This window comes from Astatotilapia calliptera, chromosome 14 (assembly GCF_964374335.1).
Source record: "Astatotilapia calliptera chromosome 14, fAstCal68.1, whole genome shotgun sequence".
Classification (NCBI taxonomy): domain Eukaryota; kingdom Metazoa; phylum Chordata; class Actinopteri; order Cichliformes; family Cichlidae; genus Astatotilapia; species Astatotilapia calliptera.
In genome coordinates, this window is record NC_137435.1 from 2,089,091 (window position 1) to 2,109,882 (window position 20,792).

Genomic DNA, 20,792 nt, shown 5'->3' on the forward strand with positions numbered 1-20,792 from the left:
GCACAAAGAGTCGATGAGAACATAAAAGCTGATAACAACGCTGCAGTTATGACGCCCACTGAGCCTGAATAAAACACACTCTTTCCTCACACTCCGATCATATCTGATCATTGGGCCGCAGATCATGCTTTAAAGACTTCAATCATTAGTGTTGGTGCCAGTTCCTCAGAACTAAACAGCAGAGGCGGTTTTCCAGTTTAGAAGATAAGCTGAGTGTTTCCAGTCTCCCTGCAGTCAAAGGTGGATCTTTGAACCACGTTTTAATTGAAGAAAGTTGCTTATTTGTGGATTCTGCACTTTTCTTTCAGGTAAATGAATGAAGACTTCCTGATATCACTTTTGAACTTTCTGCAGCAAATGTTATTATGTTGGTATTATGCTACCAGCTGAGTTCCTCATACTTGGGAACTTAGGTACCTGGGCATTCCTGGGAATAATATCCACTTCCCTTTTCTTGGAAACAAATCTTTAAACATCCTGCAGCATCCCGGGACATTGAGCATGTATTTGCACATGGGTTTATGCAGTAATTATGCAATGACATCCTGACTTATAGTCAAATTTAAGGTCAGTGCAGGACGTGGCTGATGTGAAGGAGGAAGGAAGAACCTGCACACAATGAAGTGAACGTTAAAATGTGAAAATGAAGACTTAAGCAATGCTTTGAAAGTTAAACGCATCACTGTTGTGCATGTATGAATGAAGATGTTAGGAACTGCTGCTCTTTGTGACGGAGACACGTCAGGTTGGGACGGTCAGTGTGTGTGTGTGTGTGTGTGTGTGTGTGTGTGTGTGTGTCTGTCTGAAATATTCATTATGAGAGAGAAGAAAGGTGAAGACAGTTGATTCATGTCTTTGTCTTTATCCTTCCTGTTCTTGTTTCCTCTTCATAACTTTCTCTCTCTCTTACACACACACACACACACACACACACACACACACACACACACACACACACCTACCTTCGTGTCAGGATTGAGGGTAGGGTGTGTGTATCCAAAACAAGCTGGGAAAGAGAAGAGGGGAGGTCAGAGGTCAGAGACGGTGATGGAGTGATGACAGGTGTGTGTTTCATCTGTGTGTGTTCTTCACTTTCTCCCTTTCATCTGTCTCTCTGCTGAACCTCTCTGCTCGCCGTCTCTCACACAGCAGTTTTACTTTACAGATGCTAGAAATGAGATTTTACAGTATTGTACAATGAAAATGTGTCTGATGACGACGTTCAGCTGTCTCTGGTCAAGATTAATCTACAGATTAGGTCATAATTTGAATCTGCAGTTTCTCTGGGTTCTAAATTTAATGTTTGGACCTTAAAAATATTAACAGATTAGTCCCACTACAGTAAAACTAGGACGCCAGCCAAACTCTGGTGGTTGATTTGTAATTGCAGATTTTCTGTTGTTGTTAAAGACTGACTGCAAGTCATTCTAGCGCCCTGGTGGTCATCAAGAATTAAGCATGCAACAAGTTCAACCTCTACGTGACCTGGTTTGCAAGGCAATGGCAAAGGTTGACTAGTGGTAGGCAGCAGGTCTCCAAACAATCGCATCCCAACTCGGACTGACTGGAATTACTCTCCAAGAGGTTGGCAAATAATCACCGTTTTTATAAACACATTTTGCAGAGTCTCTTTGTGGTAGTGGGCTGGACTCCACTGGTTGGCAGCCGTTTGCATGCTGGTTACATTCCTGTATGCAGAAACACAAGTGTCATTTAGCAGTTAAATCGCCATCCAGCAGCAACTACGTCACTACTTGTGGAGGAATTTCTGTTTCACATCTACGAGGTTCGGCTGGCCTTAGAATGTAAGTAGTTAATGTAAATTTGTTTATGCAGACAATAATAATAATAGTAATAATAGCATGTAAATAATGAATGAAAGAGGCCCCGATACTGCACCCTGGGGCACACCAACAGAAGCAGCAAATGAGTGCGATTAGAAAGATATAAGACTAATGCCAATGAATGCAAGTCTTTTCTGGAGGATAGTGTGAAAAAAGGAACTTGGGGTTACATGCACTACAACAGATTAAACCAAAATAGCATGCAGGGCCGAGACAGTACACTTCCTGTGAGACAGGATGTGATTAATATACATTTCTTTGTGTTTGGTAAACCGCGAGGTTGGTCTAAACCAAGGTGCTGAGCAAGAAAAGGACACAATCTGTGTTTGAGAGGAGCAAATGTACTAAGGAGGTTTTGAAGGCTGGTATTGTAACAGGAAACCAGATCAATGGGAGCTGAAATGCTACAAGTTAAAGGGAGATTGTTCATATCAGGTGAAAAAGTGTCAGGATTGACGGCTCTGATGTTGCTGAATGTAATATCACGAGGGGGCAGTGAAAACTAATTATTGAATCAGTTCCTGAAGTCCACGATCAGTTCCTTGGTCTTTGCCACGTGCAGCTCAACGTGGCAAAGACCAAGGAACTGATCGTGGACTTCAGGAAGACCAGGAAACACTTGACCCCTGTTTCAATCCAGGGGGTCAGTGTTGACATTGTGGAGGACTATAAATACCTTGGAGTACACATTGACAATAAACTGGACTGGGCTAAAAACACCACAGCACTTTACAGGAAGGGCCAGAGTCGTCTCTATTTTTTGAGGCGACTGAGGTCCTTCAACATCTGCCAGAAAATGCTGAGGATTTTCTATGAGTCTGTGGTGGCCAGTGTGATCCTCTATGCTGTTGCATGCTGGGGGAGCAGGCTGAGGGTCGCAGATGCCAACAGACTTAATAAACTGATCCGTAAGGCCAGCAATGTTGTGGGGATGGAGCTGGACTCCCTCAAGGTGGTGTCGGAGAGGCGGATGCTGTCCAAGATAAAGACAATGTTGGATAACACCTCCCACCCACTCCATGACATGTTGGTCAGTCACAGGAGCTCGTTCAGTGAGAGACTGAGATTACCGAAAAGCACCACTGAACGACACAGGAAATCATTCCTGCCTGTGGCCATCTCCCTGTACAACGCATCTACTTAACACACTGTTTGCTGCTACAACTACACATGTTTCTTTTCCAAATATTTATTTATAAGTGACTTATGTATGTATGTATGTATATATATGTATATATTGTACTATTCTTAGTTAGTGTATTGTCTGTCTTGTCTTAATGTTGGTTTAAAATGGAGCACTGTAACAAAAAATAATTTCCCCCAGGGATCAATAAAGTATTCTGATTCTGATTCTGATTCTGATTGAATAAGATAAACATGTGATCAGAGAGGGGAAACAAACGGGCTTTGCAGTCAGTGAGACACCAGAACACCAGATCCAGTGTGTGACCTTTACAATGAGCTCAACATTTTAAATGTTGTTGCCGTCCAAAACTATCCAGACAGGATGTGAAGTCTCTGAAAAAAAGGGTTATTGTCAGTGTAGAAGAAGAACAGCAAAGTCGTTAAAGAATCCTCATTGGGTTTAGGTGATTGGTAAACCGTACATAGGATGGTACGAGTATTAGCAGTGTATTAAAATGAGTGGAAGACAGGAGCAGAGGCAGGAAGTAGCTTCCATCCCAACGGAGGATGGAAGGCAGGTCAGAATTCGTCCAGACAGCAGCAGCACAAGCAAACAGTTCAGGACAGGATTACTCTTAAACATCAATTATTGTTGTCATCAGGCAACTAAAAAGCAACCAAAGATAAGATGGTAACCAGTGAGCTCTGCGTCCACGCAACCGGAAGATCCAAAGTGCAGACGTTTTAAGGCCTTAATGGCAACAGATTTGTGCTTTAGCCTATTTGTTAGAATTACCTGCTGGATTATTACAGATCACAAGAAACTGCCAATCGCAAACTGTTTCCCCTAATGCGACTTATTAAACCCCAGCAGGAACCTCGGGAGGCCAACGCAGAAGCATCAAAAGCTGCAGTTCCTCTAATGTCCACCAGAGGCTCCAGCAGTGAGTCAGTCCCCACAGACTCCCATTTGAAATCTTTACAGCAGATATAAACATGTTTAGAGCCTGCTGTAAAAATTTGTAAAAATCCCCTCATAACCTGTTTCTACTTTCGGCATCACGACGAGTCAAATATTAAACATTTTTGCCAGTTTTGACTTCTCGGTACTTCCTAAAAAATTTTATTAAAATGCACCTCCCTGTTTCGGCCTAAAATCCCCGCAGTGCTTAGATTGTATCTGTAAGTTTCACCCAGTGTCAACTTTAGAAGTCAGTACAGGACAACCAGTCTTATATACAAAGTTGGGATATGGATCAGCGTGGCTGTGTTATTACAGGGTTATACCTGACAATATAAAGCACCTTGTGGTGACTGTTGTTGTGATTTGGTACAATAAAATTGTACTGAACTGAATGAGCGTTTCCTTTATTCAGGAGATCAGAGTTTACTTTCTGTCATGGACCTTCATTGGGAACCAAAAAAGTAGAACCCAGAAAGCTGAGAAGCTGCGTGAAATAAAAACAAATCAATGATTTGCAAATCTCATTTTTTTCACAATTAATGTTCACATAAGTTCTTGGAAAAATCAAAGCATCTTATCTTGAATTAGTTTGTAAATTATGTTTTTTAAACTGTATTAAGGAGGCTTCACCTCAGCTTACTGGAGTCTCTGAACTGGACCTCGAAACTGTGTTTGTGCTGTTGGAGCCTTTTGGAGCATTTTTAATACAAATATCTGCACAATGATTTGGCTGATGTGCGGCTGAACCTGAAGAAAAACAGGCTTAACAGAGGGACAGGTGGGGTTGTTGTGTGCGGGATATCATCTAATCTGGAGGGAAGCTCTGTATGTCCAGAAAAAAGAAGAAAACAACCCCCACACATAAACTGAACATGAAAAACTAAACTGGAACATATGACACTAAAAAGTCAGCTTTCAGTGCTGAGCCTACAGACGTGATGTAACTATAACGAAGTAAAGAAGTGGTGTTATTTTCCAGTCAGGTGTGCTGACTAGAGATGGCACGATACCACTTTTTTATGTCCGATACCGATATCATAAATTTGGATATCTGCCGATACCGATATGAATCCGATAGTGTTTTTTTAATCAACAAAAGTGTTTTTTAAAATATCTTTCTGCATTTTGCAAGTCTGCAAGTTCATACTCAAGTTTAAAACAACAACTACACTAAAGCTATTCTGTTATACCTGTATGCAAAAAAAAATATTTCATAGTTCAGCAATACTGATCAATCTAATAAACTTAGACCTACACCATCCTCCCTATTCTGATATTTTAAAGAGTACTTAGCATAAATATTAAGCAACCTAACTAATAGGGTTCCAACTCCCAGCAACAACAAAAATAAATAAATAAAAAATAGGGAACCACCCCTCACGCTCCACCTCATGATGCTTAATCGACGTAATCAACCTTAATTTGATGCAGTGTGAAAAAAATGCACAGAAATCAATTATTTTTCAAGAAATATTAAATAGATTCAACATCTTTCTTCAACAAAATTGCAGACTGCACAGATGGTACCTTCCCAAAGGAAAAAGTACTATAGCTTACTAGGGTATATATTAGACTTAATAGTCACTATATAGAGTAATTGACTTCTATTCATTTTACATCAAATTAAAACTTTGGGTGTCAGATAATTATTTATTAAAAGCTAGACATTTTAAATGAGAATAAGAAAGAAAAGTATGTCTTTGTGCCCCCTTTTCCCTGTTCATGCCCTATCGGCCCCCCTGGCTAAACTTTGCTAGATCCGCCCCTGCACAGTTACCAGCGTCAGCTGTAGAAAAAGATCCTGGTGTAGAAAGTAATATTAAATAAATTCTAACAACAGCTGATCAAGCTTAAACATGCTGCTGTTGTTCAGCCGCTGGTTTCCTCTTTCTGGTGCAAAGTGGGCCAAAAACAAACAAGAGACACGGACTCGCGACAGAAAAGCCGATCAGCTGATCGTTAAGCAGTTTCATGATTGAAGTAGCAGCAAGAAGAGGCAGTCGCTCCATATATCGCTCGTTAAGCTTAACGCAGGAATGCTTTACAAACATTCAGAGATGGACTTACACACGTGCTTTACTTCTCTCGGGGATAACTTTGTCGGAGATGAAATGCCGGGTTGCTAGCGAAGCTCCACATGCTATCCAGACCACCGACAGGTCCCGCATGCCACAGCCGCTCTATCACGTGATGCCTACTGCTCAGACGTGCTAACGTTCTGAGGTGAGTTACGGCGTGTTGCAAGTTTTGTGAGGTGCTTTCGTGATATTTAATGGATCGGATTACATTTTTTATTTTTCTCCGATATCCGATCCAGTAATTTAGGTCAGTATCGGACCGATACCGATACGTAATATCGGATCGGTCCATCTCTAGTGCTGACAGGCTGTACTTCAGACACATCCACAGTGCTGAGCATCGCTGGCTTGTGAAGCACTCTGGTGTTAATCTGACCAGAGGATGAAGACTTAGTTCACCAGACGAGATGAGAGATGAGAGAACACGTTTACTGAATCTTTGCTGGAGAATAAAAACAGGTTTCAGACAGAGCCCACACAGTTAATGAAGCGTGTCATTTTCATCTGCACTTACTTATATTTGGGGCTGGGACTCGGTTCTGTAGAGCAACAACAGACAGCAGCATCAATAACAGCAGATATAACGTTAAGTCAGTAACAAGAAAAAGATGGAGCTGGAGATGATTTGGGTTGCAAAGAGGCTTGCAGATGTGACTGTAGGATAAAGCAGACCCAGCATGTCTTATATGAGGTTTACGGACTGGACGCCAAGGTGAGACGAATGCTGTGCTTGATTAGTATCAGTGTGAGGTCCGATGCACTAAGAAAGAAACTGAAAGCTATTTAAACTGTAATTTTATGGCATCGGGAGTAAATACCAGCTACAAATATGATTATGAGTTTATTTCCTTAAGTGGTTAATTTTTGGATTCGGTCTTGGCACTTTTGACTTACCGTACGCTTTCACTGCCTCAAAGCATCACTTAGATATTTTGCTTAAGAGCTGGTAGAGACCAAACACAGAGCTCAAAGAGAAGCACTGTGCTCTAACGAGCCCCGCATACCAAAAATGAGTCCTGTAGGTTTAGTCCTGAACCAGAAACTCGGCAGTGTGGACGTTTTACACGCAAGCAGCTTCTCTTTGTGTTTTTGCCTTTTGCTCCCTTATCGCTCACTCCTGCTGCATGTCATTCACATTTGGTGCCCCTGCACTGGGTCTTACCCCACTACAGGCAACTGTAAGTCCATCCAACTGGGACAAGAGTACAAAGCAGAGGGAGGATTTTCTATCCCTTAATGGCCCGGGAACACCTCAGGAGAAGGTGGCTGAGGACTGGGCCAGCTTAGGCTACGTCCACACTAGCCCGGATAGATTTGAAAACGGCTCCGCGTCCACACTAGTGTTTTCAGTTGTTTTCAGAGTTGTGCATCCACATTGAAATGGCAGAAAATGCTTACGTTCCAGTTCTGCGCATGCTTGAAACGCAAGAAGATTCAACCTGCCTCATTTAGTCTGACGCTCCTTTACTTTCCAGCTCTTTGAAAGGTCGCAGTAAAATGTTGAGGAAAAGCAGCGAGTTTTTTTAAATGGACTAACAATGAGGAGTTGTTGCTGCGAGTAACACAAAAGCACAAAGTTGCAAAAGTGAGTGAGAATTAAAGAATTTGAAGAAAAGCTCTCTGGGGCATGAACAGACATTAATCTTTAATAGGGCTGTCAATCAAAACAACTGCTGTGTAATGCCCTCCGCTATCATTGTTTAATTGGTCACATGACTGCATCACATGACTGTTTTCACCGTCCACACTGTGACATGAAAGCGCTGTTTTGAAATGTATGTCTCAGTGTGGACGGGAGGCCAAAACGGAGAGAAAACCATGTGCTGTCAAATGAAAACACGTTAGTGTGGACGCAGCCTTAGACTGCTCTGCTACCTTATCTTTGCCCTTAACCTTGATTGGCCCTGTGACCACGGCAGACCCGATGACACGCTCATGCTTTGCAGCGTAATCTTTATTTACACTCACGGTTGCTGTACAGTCCAGGAGCTAGCCGAGGTGTGACTGCAGATGCAGCTCAGGTGCGTTCGCCTCCCCTGCAGCAGCACTGCAGACCACCACCACAGGCCCCCTCCAAGCAGTGACCATGTTAGAGGTTCAATAGAATTCAACTATTAACAGGCTCAACGCTCAGACGTCGTGACCTTTGAGCTCACTGATTCAGCAGAGTTCACAGTTCATTCTGAAGACAGGTGTGTGTGTGTGTGTTTTCAGAGACACAGCCAGCCAGGTGGACAGCAGGTGAGCCAGAGTCGGAAGTGACACGTGGCAGAAGCTACTCATTAGCCAGGAGTCAAAACAACAACATCAGATCAAAGTTTAAAGTGAGAACGTGAAAGCAAAGAGAAAGGGAAACAAAAGAAAAGCAGACAAAGGACTGAGGGGAGGAGGGAGGTGAACCGGCAGGAGACGGACAAAGAAGGAAGTTTGTCACATCCGTTGGAGAAGTTTGTTTTGTGGATTTGCTTCCATACACCAGTGCAGTGGATTTTAAATCAGACGATCGTGGTATGACCAGCCGTGTCCCGTTCTCTCAATATTCATGGACAAATTAAACAGCTGATTCCAAGATACCATTGTTATGTTTATTTGGGTTTCTTAAGCCTATCAGGTAGAGAGGAAAAACAATCTACAAAAGACCACAGAAGACACATGAAGCGAATGATGACAGGATTATTTCTATGGTTCAGGAAAACAACGTCACAACTAACCAAGTGGTGAATATGCTCGATGAGACAGATGCATTGCTGTCAGAGTCTACGGTCAAAAGGTGCAAACCGCCGGTTACACTCAACAAATGGAAGGCCAGGCTGTGTGTGAAAATGACTGAAATTCCTTAACAGTTAATGCAAAATCTTTGTAAAACCACCAGGACATGTCGTTAAACACACTCCAACAGCACAAACGCAGCCAGAGGTCCAGTTCAGGGACTCCAGTTAGCTCAGGGGAAGCCTAGCAGACAGCTAGCAGCTACAGCCACCTGCGTCCCCATCCACCTGTCGGTCAAAGAAGCCACGCCCCTGATAATGCAAACATTAATGACTAATCGAAACAGGTGAGTTATAAACAGTTGTTATGAAGGGGGAAACGAAAGAGTTCCAGCTAACAAGAAATGTTACGTGTCCACGAACACATAGCTCTCCTCTTCCTCAGCTTAGGCACTCGTTAGCCTGATCGCTGAGAGAGAAGGTAGCAGGTAGGTGAGGCAGTCATCATGGCTTCATGAAGTCGGGCCTGTTGGAGCAGTAAAGTGAAATTTATTGGGACGCTGTAAACACTGAGGTAAGCATGCGCCATTAGCGTGCTGCCTGCTGTAACCCCTAATTTCCCTCGGGATGAATAAAGTATTCTGATTCTGATACTCAGTGTCCATGTTTTGGTCTGACAACTGCACAGCTCTCTGTGGACTACTGTGAATATTCTGCGCACACACACACACACACACACACAGCTGATTGTGCAGCTACCAGTGTGTGTTTTATGACTCTGGAGGCTTTTAAATCGTAATTTTCCTGCATCTGATTCCATTTACAGGACTAATAAGACTTTATTCAGTCGTCGCACTGACTGTGGTTTGGTAGGGAAGGTTAAAGAGGTCTCATAAAATGATCGATGATTGTATGAATACAGATACGTTTCATTAATGCTGGGCTTCACTGGCTCCAGGACCACGGGACCATTTTTTTAAGCTGTCATCGGGAACGACAGAGAAGGCGATCGGTGGACATCGTGGATTTATTATCAGCGCAGAATAAAACAGAAGGATGGCGTCTTTTCAAAACTCGGTGGAAACGAAGGAAATTACAAGTAAAGATTATTATTAATAAATGAAATAAATAAATAATACAAAGGAAATTAAATAGTGAGTTATTATAAATGAATTCTTATTAATGTTGTGAGCACTGGACATAAAAAAAATGATGGGTATAATCTGTAAATAAATGAAATACTCGACTACGACTGCTTTTATTGTGGTTTGTCATGTATTTACCTCCTTTTTTTGTCATTTAACACGTCGGCAGTTTTGGTCCTCGACATAAAATAAGCTGGAGGCTCAACTGAGAGCCTAAATTTAGTTTGTAGACATGGAAATGTACAAAGTCTCGGTTACACAGACAGAAAGAAAAACACAGTACAGATAATGTTAATATTATTTTTCTAATTTATTTAAGAAAAATATATATTTGTTGATTCTGATGGAGACATTGGGCACATTAACGTAGACATATGTACAATTCTCTTTCATAAATACAAAATTATTTACAACGAGCAAAATTAAATAGGAAAACGTTCTTCTGGGAGGTATGTACACATTGCATTGTTCTCTTAAATTAATGAAGATAATACAAAGACACGTCTACACAAGAACAACACGTATTTTTGGTATCAAATGGATTATTAAAAAAAACAAAGGAATAAAAGCTCTTTGGAGTCCTTCACTGATAAAAAACGTTTTCTTTTTTTTCTTATATAAAAGCAAAAAAAAACCCGTCAGCGGCGTTTTTATTGTCAGACCGACTGAACTGGGTCTGCAGCGGTTTCATGAAGGCAGCTTTGAAGTTTTTGATTAATAGAAATATAAAATTCAGCTGGGAACAAATGGACCCGTACGATGAATCCAGCCCAACGGTTCGACTTTGATTATCTTTCAATTCACAAGGCGGAAAGGCAGGAAACAGCTGATTGTTATTAGGGGAACAAAGCCCCCCCCCCCAGTTCACCTGAAACATCATTTACACAGCGATTAATATCCAGGGCTGAAGGCTGGAGATACAACTGGGGCTCAGAGACGGGTGGACTGACAGGCTCAGCGCAGGATTTGAACTTACCATTAAAAACCATAATAAAACTCGTCCAGTCTTCTGGGAGAACATCAGACAGTGACGTTCTCACTCTGATTGCTGGCTTCAAGTCTTTTTGATGTTTTTAGGGACAGAGGCACTTTGGATTCTGCAGGTTTGGTGATTGTAAGGCGGATATTTTTCATACTGAACAGGCCACAATGTGACGAGGAAAAATTGAACGGCGATTGAAGGTGGACGACAGAATCGTTGTCACAAACTATCCAGCCCAGGTCACAGATACATGATCTGTGGAAAGGTACGGTTGTTTGACCTAAAAGAAAGAGGTTTGCCTCCCATTTCTGCGAGCAGGTCCTCTGATGATTGCGAAATTAGGGAGCATAGCTAAGGCACCCATCTGTGTGAGAGGCGGACAATTCTCGCTTCGATCGTTTCGATCGTGGATCCAAAGAAGATTAAGAAAGAGTGCAGAGACAGAAAGTCAGGGCAAGATTTAAAGAATGAATAGTGCAAATGATGCCAGACGTTCAGTCTTTCCTCCCTCGTCTTCTCATTGCCATCCGAACATTGACAGTATCCAAGCAGACTAAAACAACAGAAGTCTCTCCATTGAGCAGCAGTAATAAATATTAAATTAAAAAACTGTGTGTAGAATAGATCCTCTGGGTATACTGTTCTGGACAAAACACTTTCAGGCCCTCAGCAGAAAAGATCCTTTGCTGGTGGTCTGAAAAATCTCAGGTTATACCTGAGAACGAGACAGAGAAGCAGCGGTTAGTCATCAGCGTACGGCATCACTGCACTGCGCCATGAACATCATTCATGAAGCACAACGTTAGAAGAAATATTAATAAGTGTTTTTAACCTCTTCCACCTGGAGGCACTGGGACCAGTCCGGACCTGTTAGAAAAAAGTTTGTACTTTCAGCGAGCAGCCCGCCTGAAACACTGCTGTGCTTCATTTCTCTGCAATTTATGGAGCTGCAGTGAAATCAGTGTCGCTGACTCTCACATTCACAGTTGTGATTAGGTCAGCACGATATCTAAACAATAACACTGACGACGGGATATTAGCATTCTTTACATTTTGTGATAGGCGCAGTATTGCAATAACATAGCACAATTTGCCAGCAGTTTAATTGAATTTATAAGACATTAATATTTTGTGTCCTTGCATCGTCACACAGAATACTGCAGTACTAGGATGTATTCATTTTCTCACCCCTACGGGGGGCGTTTTTTCCAGTTTTTTGCAAAAAATCTCTCACTCAGAGGTCACAGCTTTGTTCTTTCTTATGGACTTACAGATAAGCTGGAACATTGTAGCCAGAAGACATGCAAACATCAGTGCTGAGCATTAGAGTGAAAGAAAGGGGCATCTGGTGCATATCATATTACTCCAACCGACCAATCACAATGTTGTGATGCTAAAATAGCAGAGCCTGCATCAGGGGTCCAACTCCAGTCCTCGAGGGCCGCTGTCCTGAAACCTTTCCATGTGTCCCGCTGCAACACACCTGAATAACATTAGTAGGTCATTAGCAAGACTCAGAACCTGAACACATGCTGGACAGCGGCCCTCGAGGACTGGAGTTGGACCCCTGGCCTACATAAAGATGAAGTCCTGACGTGAGACTTTGAGTCTGGCTACATTTAGAATTAATTATTTCAAAAAGTTTGCATAAAACAGACGATTAACAGTAATAATGTTTCTCTGTGGCACAAAAGCCCTGAGAGTGAACCTCTCCCATGCACCGAGCAAGCAAGTCAATAAACCGGTAAATACTATTAATAATATGAAAAATACAATCCTGGTGGCTTTTTTCTGCAGATGTCAGCTGCTCTAAATTTGCCTTCTCATTTCCACTTTTAGAGGAAATGTTACTAACAGTTACTAACTTTTTTTATCTAGATTATTGTGCACACACTGGACCCACACACACAGCTGTCCATCATCCTCATCGAGTTCAAGTCATTTGTATAACAGTATGAATTTAATGCTCTGGACATGCTGAGCAAAGACACGTTGAACCAAGTTTAATTTTGCTTCGTCGAGCTTGCAGAGAAAAACCAAAGTGTAAATTCAGTGTCAGATGTTTAAAGACGACTTTGAACTTTGAACCTTCCTCAGCCTCCCATTCTGCGTTTCGCTGCCACTCTTCCATTAACAAAATGAATCCTTGTAATAGTAATGTGATCGACCCAAGTCAACAACGGAGAGATAAACGCTCGCGTGGTTGTGTTCCTCACCTCAGTAGCAAACACACACTGCTCCAGCTGGTCTGGGATGATGAACACTGAGTGATACAGACTGTCCTTTGCAAAACTGAGAGGAGGGACGATGACGGACGGCTCGCATTTCTTACTGTTAGAGGAAACAAGAGCGAGACAGACAGACAGACGGACAGACGGAGAGAGGGAAGGTTGATCCAACAGCAAACAAAGATTTTGACAGCAAGACTCAGTGAAGATCCCCCCCCACCATGGACTGATCAGTTAAGACACAACGAGCTGCGACTTGTCTGAATTAAACTCACAGGAACGAAGCACAAACAGAAACAGAGATAACTATCAAACCATCAGGTCCTTACAGGTCATACTTGTTCTTGTCCAGGTGCTGCTCCTCCTTTGCCAGGTTGTAATCTGCCATTTTGTTTTTAAACATGGCCACGTTGTCGCTGCCCTTGTCCACCAGCGCTACATCCTTATTGGACATTTTAAGATGAGCTCCCGGGAGGAGGAAGGCCTCTTTCTCCTTCAGGCTGCCCAGAGTCGCTCCAGGTAAGCTCCCGTTCTTGGGCGCCCCTCCGCCAATCACCGCGTTGCGGTTGTTCACCGTCTCCAGGTCGTTTTTTACTGACGTGGAAAGGGCTCTCAGCTCCCTGCCCCGGTACAGGTGGCGCAGAACGAAGATGGCGGCGCACACCAGCAGGGAAAATGTCACTATTCCCAGAGCAATAGCGGCAATCATGGCCGCTGGAGGGTCTCCATTCGCGGCCGGTTTCACAGTTGGCTTGAGAGAGTGTTCGCAGCGCGTGCCCATGAAGTTTCGCGGGCACTGGCACACGGGGCCGGTGAAGTGGGTGAAACACATGCCGCCGTTTTCGCACGGGAACTGGTCGCAGAGGCTGGCGTGCACCGTGCAGTCCTTGCCGGAGAAGCCGAGGGTGCACGTGCAGCTGTAGTTGTTGATTCTGTCGAAGCAGGTGCCGCCGTTCCTGCAGGGATTGCTGGCACAGTCGTCGATGTTGGTCTCGCAGCGAGAGCCGGTGAAGCCTGGCTGACAGCGACACATGACGATGCTGCCAACGTCAAAACACTGAGCACCTGCAGACAGGAAAAAAACAGGTGTGTGTTAATAACAACTGGAGGAAACAACTGGCAAGGTAAAGCAGAAGAGGGCAGATGTTCATCTGCTACTGACTGATGTTGAGACTTCAAAGAGGTGAAACGGGCCCCAGTTTTAGGGTCATTTATTCTGCTGAGCAGTAAGTGTTACCAGATATGTAGTTAGCATGTTGGCCATGAAGCATCATTTGGAAAGGAAATAAAGTGTGTAGACGTTTAATAGATTCTGATGCCTTCAGCCCTGCTTACGAGCTAAAGCCATACAGCAGACACGGGAAACAAGGTTTTTGTGAAATACTCATCATTGAATCGCTCTAAACGTCTCATACGTTCACTGGTATTTCTGAGTATTAGTATGTGGACTAGAAAAAACAGGGGAACCACAGCAGAGCCTTGGGGGAGGCCGGAGGAGGCTAAATACTCCACAGTTTCATTCTAAAAAAACAACAAAAGAAAGAAAGAAAAGAAACCAGGTTTCTGAAAATTTGACAAACTGTGGTAATAATTAAGCCGACAGTGTGCAGAAGACATTTTGAACCCTGCAGACTTGCCACAACGAAGCAAACTCCATCTGGACAGAGGACGGACGAGCGGGGCTGAGAGCGGGAGGGGAAAAATGTTCTTTACAACATTTCCTCTCAACAGATGCCCCTCAGAAAAACATGTGTGATTAGAAACATCCTGAGAAGTTGTTTTCCAGCACCAGGAAGTCATGTGATCTGCCAGAACAGTGGACTATAAAACTTAAACAGCCATATCCGTCATTTCAGTTTAACTTCTCTGAAACAGGAGAAGATGCGCATCACAAATTAGCTAACAAATGATTCATTTTTGCTTTTGCTGGGATTTCGTGCTCTAAAAGCATTTTTAGGAGGGGAGAGGCACTGATCCTGCAGCCATGTATGGGTTCATGTTGGGCTGTTATTCCAAACTGCAGGCTGTGTGCTGTAAAAACAGACCCATATTTGGTTGTTCTGTGTTGCAACACTGCAAACAGAGCACAGCGTCATCTATCAGGCAGCAGTATTTTTTTACCCTCTGTCAGGCTCACTGAAAGACAGGAATGACTGCAGATTGAAGATAAGCAGGCGGCGGTTTCCACATGTTAATGAGAACCTCAGGGAGAACTGAGGGGTCGACAGGCACCCCGAGAAGCGGGGGCGGATGATAGGCCGATGATGACTGTTGTTTAATTATAAACTCTGAGATATGCTTCCTTTATTAATGCCAGGTCTGCCGGTGGAGCCGTCTGACCCTGATAATGCGTCTCCTCTCGTAAACGACGTGAAACTTTAAACTGACTGTTGGCCCAGCTCGCACGAGAACAGGTTACCCAACCACAGACCACAGACTATAGAAATCAAACAGCAAAACATCCTGCACGGTGCAAAATATCAAGCTTTAGAGCCAGATCAACGTTAAAATCTGAACTCCAGCGGTTTTGTTGTGTTTTCCTCACATGCACACACACACACACACACACACACACACACACACACACACACACACACACACGGCTGTCAGCTACAACATTAACACTACTTACAGAGAATAAAAAACATTATCTAGCATCTAAACACTCGTGTCTCACCAAAACCATTTTGCATATTAGGTCAGGACAGTTGCTCGTAGCGACGACACTCCCCGGAGGCAGCGGTCTCTACAAACATCCCAGTGTCCGCCACAGGACACGTCCATCCCTAATGAGTCAAGTTTCTTCAAACAACCCAAAACTATTTGTTGGAAATACTTCTCTACGATATCTGGTGCTCTTCTGACTCTTTACGGCAGCAGCAAAGATGCAGACCTGTTGTGGGAAAGAAGTCAAGTTTATCCGCCTCCTTTATTAACACAAGAATGCTTTCATACTGTTTTTGATAACTCTCCTATCCCTCAAACTTTCTCACAGACGTTCTCTGAGGTGAGGATATGTTTATCTCCACAGCTCTAAACAGCTCAGACATCTTGTCTGCCTGACGAGGGCACGATATCCCCAGACGTCCCCAACCCCCCAGATGTAAAACAGTCGATTGCACATTAAACACGCTGAATTAAATCACATGAAATACTGTGCAAAAGTCTTGAATTATCCAAATTTCCTTGTGTTTTTTGGGGAGTTTGTCCGGTTCCAGCTTGACCTCTGTGCCAGCTTCTGTAACGTCTGTGAGGATCTTCAGGAACAGTTCTCCAGACGTCCTGAAGGATTCAAAGCTTTTCTTTCTGCCTTTTGTTCTTCTCTCTGTCGGGATGATCCCAAACTGAGGTCCAGGCTCTGGGGAGGCCGACCAATGACTGATCAGATGTGTGTTTTTCCATGAAGGAATGGTTTTACTGTATCGGCCCTGTGTTTGAATCATCACTGTGCTGAAAAATGAAGCCGTTAGCAGACAGACGGTTTCCAGGTGGTACTACACGGTGGAAGAAAATCCGATGGTTCTTTTTCAGAGTTCATAGTTGCATAAAGATCTGCAACACCACTGACCACAGCCCAAATAATACAGAGCCTCTACCGTGTCTCTCCCGACCTCTCTGCATACCGACCTGATCCTGCAGCATCAGGATGACCGCGACCATCATCCCGACACACCGCACACCATGACAAGACACATCCGGCTGCTTGGAAATCACTTTTTTCACCCCCAAATATTTTTATGTCAAAATGTGAAATCTTTGATTGAACTAAAGAAATGGAAACAACTGATGTGTGTTTATGACAGGCTGCTGGTAACAATGAGCCTAAAGATACAATTTCACAGTGGCTAAGTTGTGTGTTATACGTACACGACACCGGTTCTCTTGTTAGGAGCCTTTGTGTCATCAGGTACAAGATCAGGGCCCTATTTCAGGAAGCCGGTTTAGAAAACTCAGAGTGAAAAACGATACTCAGGGTTGAGTAACCCCGAACTGTCCAACTCGGAATATTCGGTTTCAGAAAGGCTGATAACAATTAGTTCAGTCAACGCGGAGTTGCTTTAACCCCAAGTTAAGCGCGCGCACGAGGATACATAAAGCCCTGATTAGTGGAGCACAGATTAAGCGAGTCACCATGGAGACGGAGGGAAAGAAGGCGCGGTCAATGTATTTTACAGCGCTTGAGGCCGAAATTCTGATGGCAGCATATGCCGATAACATGCAAATTTTGCAGAAAAAAAGTAACACAGCCTCAGCTGCAAAAGAAAGAGAGCATGCATGGCAAAACATAGCCGACAGAGTCAATGCGTGAGTGTTAATTTAAACATTGATCGAGGGATTTCCACCCATTTAACACGTTATCTTATTATATTTTATTTTTTATTTCATACATTTTATTTTGTGATGTGATGTGAGCGCAGGTGCAACCCAACAGGCCCCAAACGTTCCTGGCAGCAAGTAAAAATGAAATATAAAAATATAGTCCAAACAGGTAAGGTGTAATTGTATTATGAGCCATAGTGCTTGGTCTGTTTGTCCCATGTAAATCAATTGCAGTTAGAGGCTACATTAATTTTCTTTCTGTAAGCACTTATTGAAATTATCTGAGCACATTACAAGTACATATTTGCTTACTCTGTATGCTCAAATGTGACCTGTTATAGCCAACAGAAAAAAAGCGGAGGCCTGAAAAACAGGTGGGGGTCCTCCACCACCACCACTCACAGAGGCTGAGCAGTTGGCTTCCACATTTGTGATAATGTTGGCAGCATCACATATGATCTTCACAGTGCAGAGAACACAAATTAGCATCCATTACTATAATGAAATAATTTGTTAGTTTGAAATGCTACAGGGAACTATGTACCTGTACATTAATGCTGTGGAAAGACTTCCTGTTCACATAGTCTCCTTCATTTACTGAAGGAGCAATGATTGGAATGTGAGTGCCATCTGTACAGCCAATCACGCCTGGGAACCCTGAAAATAAATGTAAACTTTAAGTAGTAGTTCAAGTATCACCACATCATGAATTAAGTTTTGTTCATCCTGATACCTGCAATTTTGTGGCATCCCTCTTTGATAAATCTTGTGGGTCTATGACCGGGGAACACCACAGACGAGTACAGGAGACGTTTCAGTGCAACTGTAACATTCCTGACTGCCCGACAGACGGTAGCCTTGGAAACGTGCTCAGCGTCACCAATATTATACAGAAAGCTCCCGTTTGCAAGAAACCGAAGTGCGATACAAATAATATGTAATGAACTGAGAGGATGTCCGCGATGTGTCACATGAGCAATATTAGGCCTGAGGATGTTATTCAAATAAATTATAGATTGTGCTGAGAAACGGTAACGTTCACACAGGAAATCATCAGGAAATGATAAAATGTCCAAACGCGCTCTGATCACTCTCTCCCGGAGGAGAGCTCTGCGGAGAATTTGGGCTTCAACATCTACTGGCTCTTCAAGGAAGTGGCACGCCATGTCTGACACTTCCTACTGTCAGGTTTCTGACAAAGAGGCGGAGAAAGTTAGGGTTAGTTGAAGTAAACCTGCTAGGGGGCAGGTTAGCTTCACGGAGTGTGTCGTCATAGTAACTGGCTCAGGATTAATCTAAACTCGCTTTGTGAAACCGGAAACCCAGAGTTTCCGTTAACTCAGGGTATACTTACTCAGAGTTTGCACTAAACCGGCTTCCTGAAACAGGGCCCTGGACAGAACACGAGTGAAAACGTGGCCAGTGTGTAAAAATCTGTACACTCAGGTTCTGTGTAAGCAAACGATAAAGACGTGACTGACTCAAGACTTTTGCACAGTGCTTTAAGTATATGATGAGGTTACATCACAGTTTAATTAGTGATATTTATGACATTTGAATATTCAGCGTGTATATGATTGAATGCTATCAGTACCAAAAAGCCTGAATCAATATTTATGATCAACTACAGTTGAACTATTATGGATTATTGATCTGGAGCAATTTGAAGTTCTGGACACAAATAAGAGAAAATAATACTGATAAGAATAAACTGCTTGAAAAGAGAAATGAAAACTTTCACTGTGTTTCCTGGATCGTTTGCATTAACTGACTTCTCAGGAATCACACACACGTCTGCGGATATTTGCGTGCCACTATGAGCCGACTGTATGGTTATCTTGCTGTTGTGAAGCTCTGGTCTGCATTTCCAGGAAGAAATGAGCCGTGGATGAAAACTCTATCAGACCGTTAACAGCTGGCAGCAGAGCTGGACTCTCGACAGAGTCGAGTGCAATCAGGTAGGTGAACAAAAGGACGAGCTCGTCTCCAGAGCTGCTGCGAAAACAGGTTTGTTTAAGGCAACGAGGACACAGTGTTTGTAATTGTGCGGGAGGTGACGAGACATGTTCGAGAGCTCCCGCCAAGCAACACACACACAGCACTAACACCACTCGCAGGTGGAGCGGCTAACGTTGATTATGCTGACCAAGCGCACCCTCGTCATTGCAAAGACGCCCCCAGATGGCAGCAGCCAAGTCTTCTGGGTACCAAACGGATCTAAACGAGGTCCAGGACACTACAGGTCGCTCAGCCACACGGCCTGAATCCATACCCTGATCATTAGCAGCTGCTTTGGTGGTCCGAGTAGGGATCTACGCAAAGCCTGGCACTCGTCCCGACACATGTCTTTGATTACAAGCGTTTAAAGATCGCAGGTCCACGTCTGTGTACAGTTACTGGTAGAAACGTTTAACTTTGCATCATAAATTGTGCTCAGAGCAGAAAGGACTCAACATTTTCCAAACACTGGAACAATTCAGTGCAGGGTTGACGAGTGCTTGCAAACTTTATTGTAAAAGCCGTGCGACATGCACAACAGTCATGCTAACCTGCTTCCACTCATGCCTGCAGTGAGAGACGGTCTTCAAAATAAACTTTGGCTCATAAGCCAGCGACAGACAGATATGACCATCGTGAGGGCAGGTGGAGGAAGAACAGAGCTACTAATGTGCTTTTAACTCTGTGAAGCTGATGAAAATCTACATTTCTGCAGCTGCTTGTGCCGAGCGTTGTTGGTGCTACAGTCATGGCAACATCAAAGCTCTAAATCGCATTAAGGAGCTCTCAGCCTACGTTAGGCTGCGGGTAATAAAGCTCATGTCATGCTTCATCAACTGAAATATAAACCGAGAAGCATAAGCAGATGTTTTATCCGCTCCTATCCTTCGTTGGCAGCAGAGAAATATTTGGTTCACAACAAGAACAACAAATGACAACATAACGATTCCCAGGAAGAGTCGGGACTGGTAATTCATGTTCTATCACATCTGAAAGGCTCGCTGTGAGGTTTACAGGAGTTTAGCTCCGATTCTCTCCACACCAGCCTTCGCACTCTGGGCAAGACTAAGCCGAGCCCCAAACGAGTCGCTGCAAATGAATGCATTTCATCTAAGCATGCAAATTCCAAATATTCATATTCTGAATATGAATTTACCGGCTCCAGAACCTGATAAGATATGAGTGATGTTATCAGTGCTGACCGGGAAACTGGGAACCAGCAAAATAAACAAAGGTGACTTTGATCTGCTCCAACACAAACATCAGGCCTCGTCTCAGTAATGCTTTTTATATTTCTGTCATGTAGAGAGGAGAGACCGTTAACTGTAATGGAAAGCTGCAGCCAGACAGGTAGGAGTCACCAAACAGTAACATCATTTGCTCTTTTTTGTGTCTTATTA

The 20,792-nt window shown here is 43.4% G+C and overlaps 1 protein-coding gene and 1 long non-coding RNA gene across 8 annotated transcripts in view; one reads left to right on the forward strand and one right to left on the reverse strand.

The window, feature by feature from the left end:
* LOC145419919 (uncharacterized) lies at positions 1-10,528 on the forward strand. The gene is made up of 2 exons (XR_013901180.1): positions 1-308; positions 8,226-10,528. It is a non-coding gene; the product is annotated as an uncharacterized LOC145419919 (long non-coding RNA).
* dlc (deltaC) overlaps positions 10,156-20,792 on the reverse strand; it is a 20,560-nt gene continuing 9,923 nt past the window's right edge. Inside the window, exons 8-11 of one of the 7 annotated variants that reach the window (XM_026192377.2) lie at positions 13,404-14,139; positions 13,063-13,177; positions 11,679-11,713; positions 10,156-11,561 (exon numbers count right to left, since the gene is read on the reverse strand). In XM_026192377.2, coding sequence (XP_026048162.2) covers positions 11,513-11,561; positions 11,679-11,713; positions 13,063-13,177; positions 13,404-14,139 — 935 coding nt within the window. In that variant the 3' untranslated portion in view covers positions 10,156-11,512. Of the gene's footprint in view, positions 13,178-13,403; positions 14,140-20,792 lie in introns of all 7 variants that reach the window. The other 6 variants (XR_013901171.1, XM_080288379.1, XM_080288380.1 and 3 more) reach the window with 6 other exon arrangements.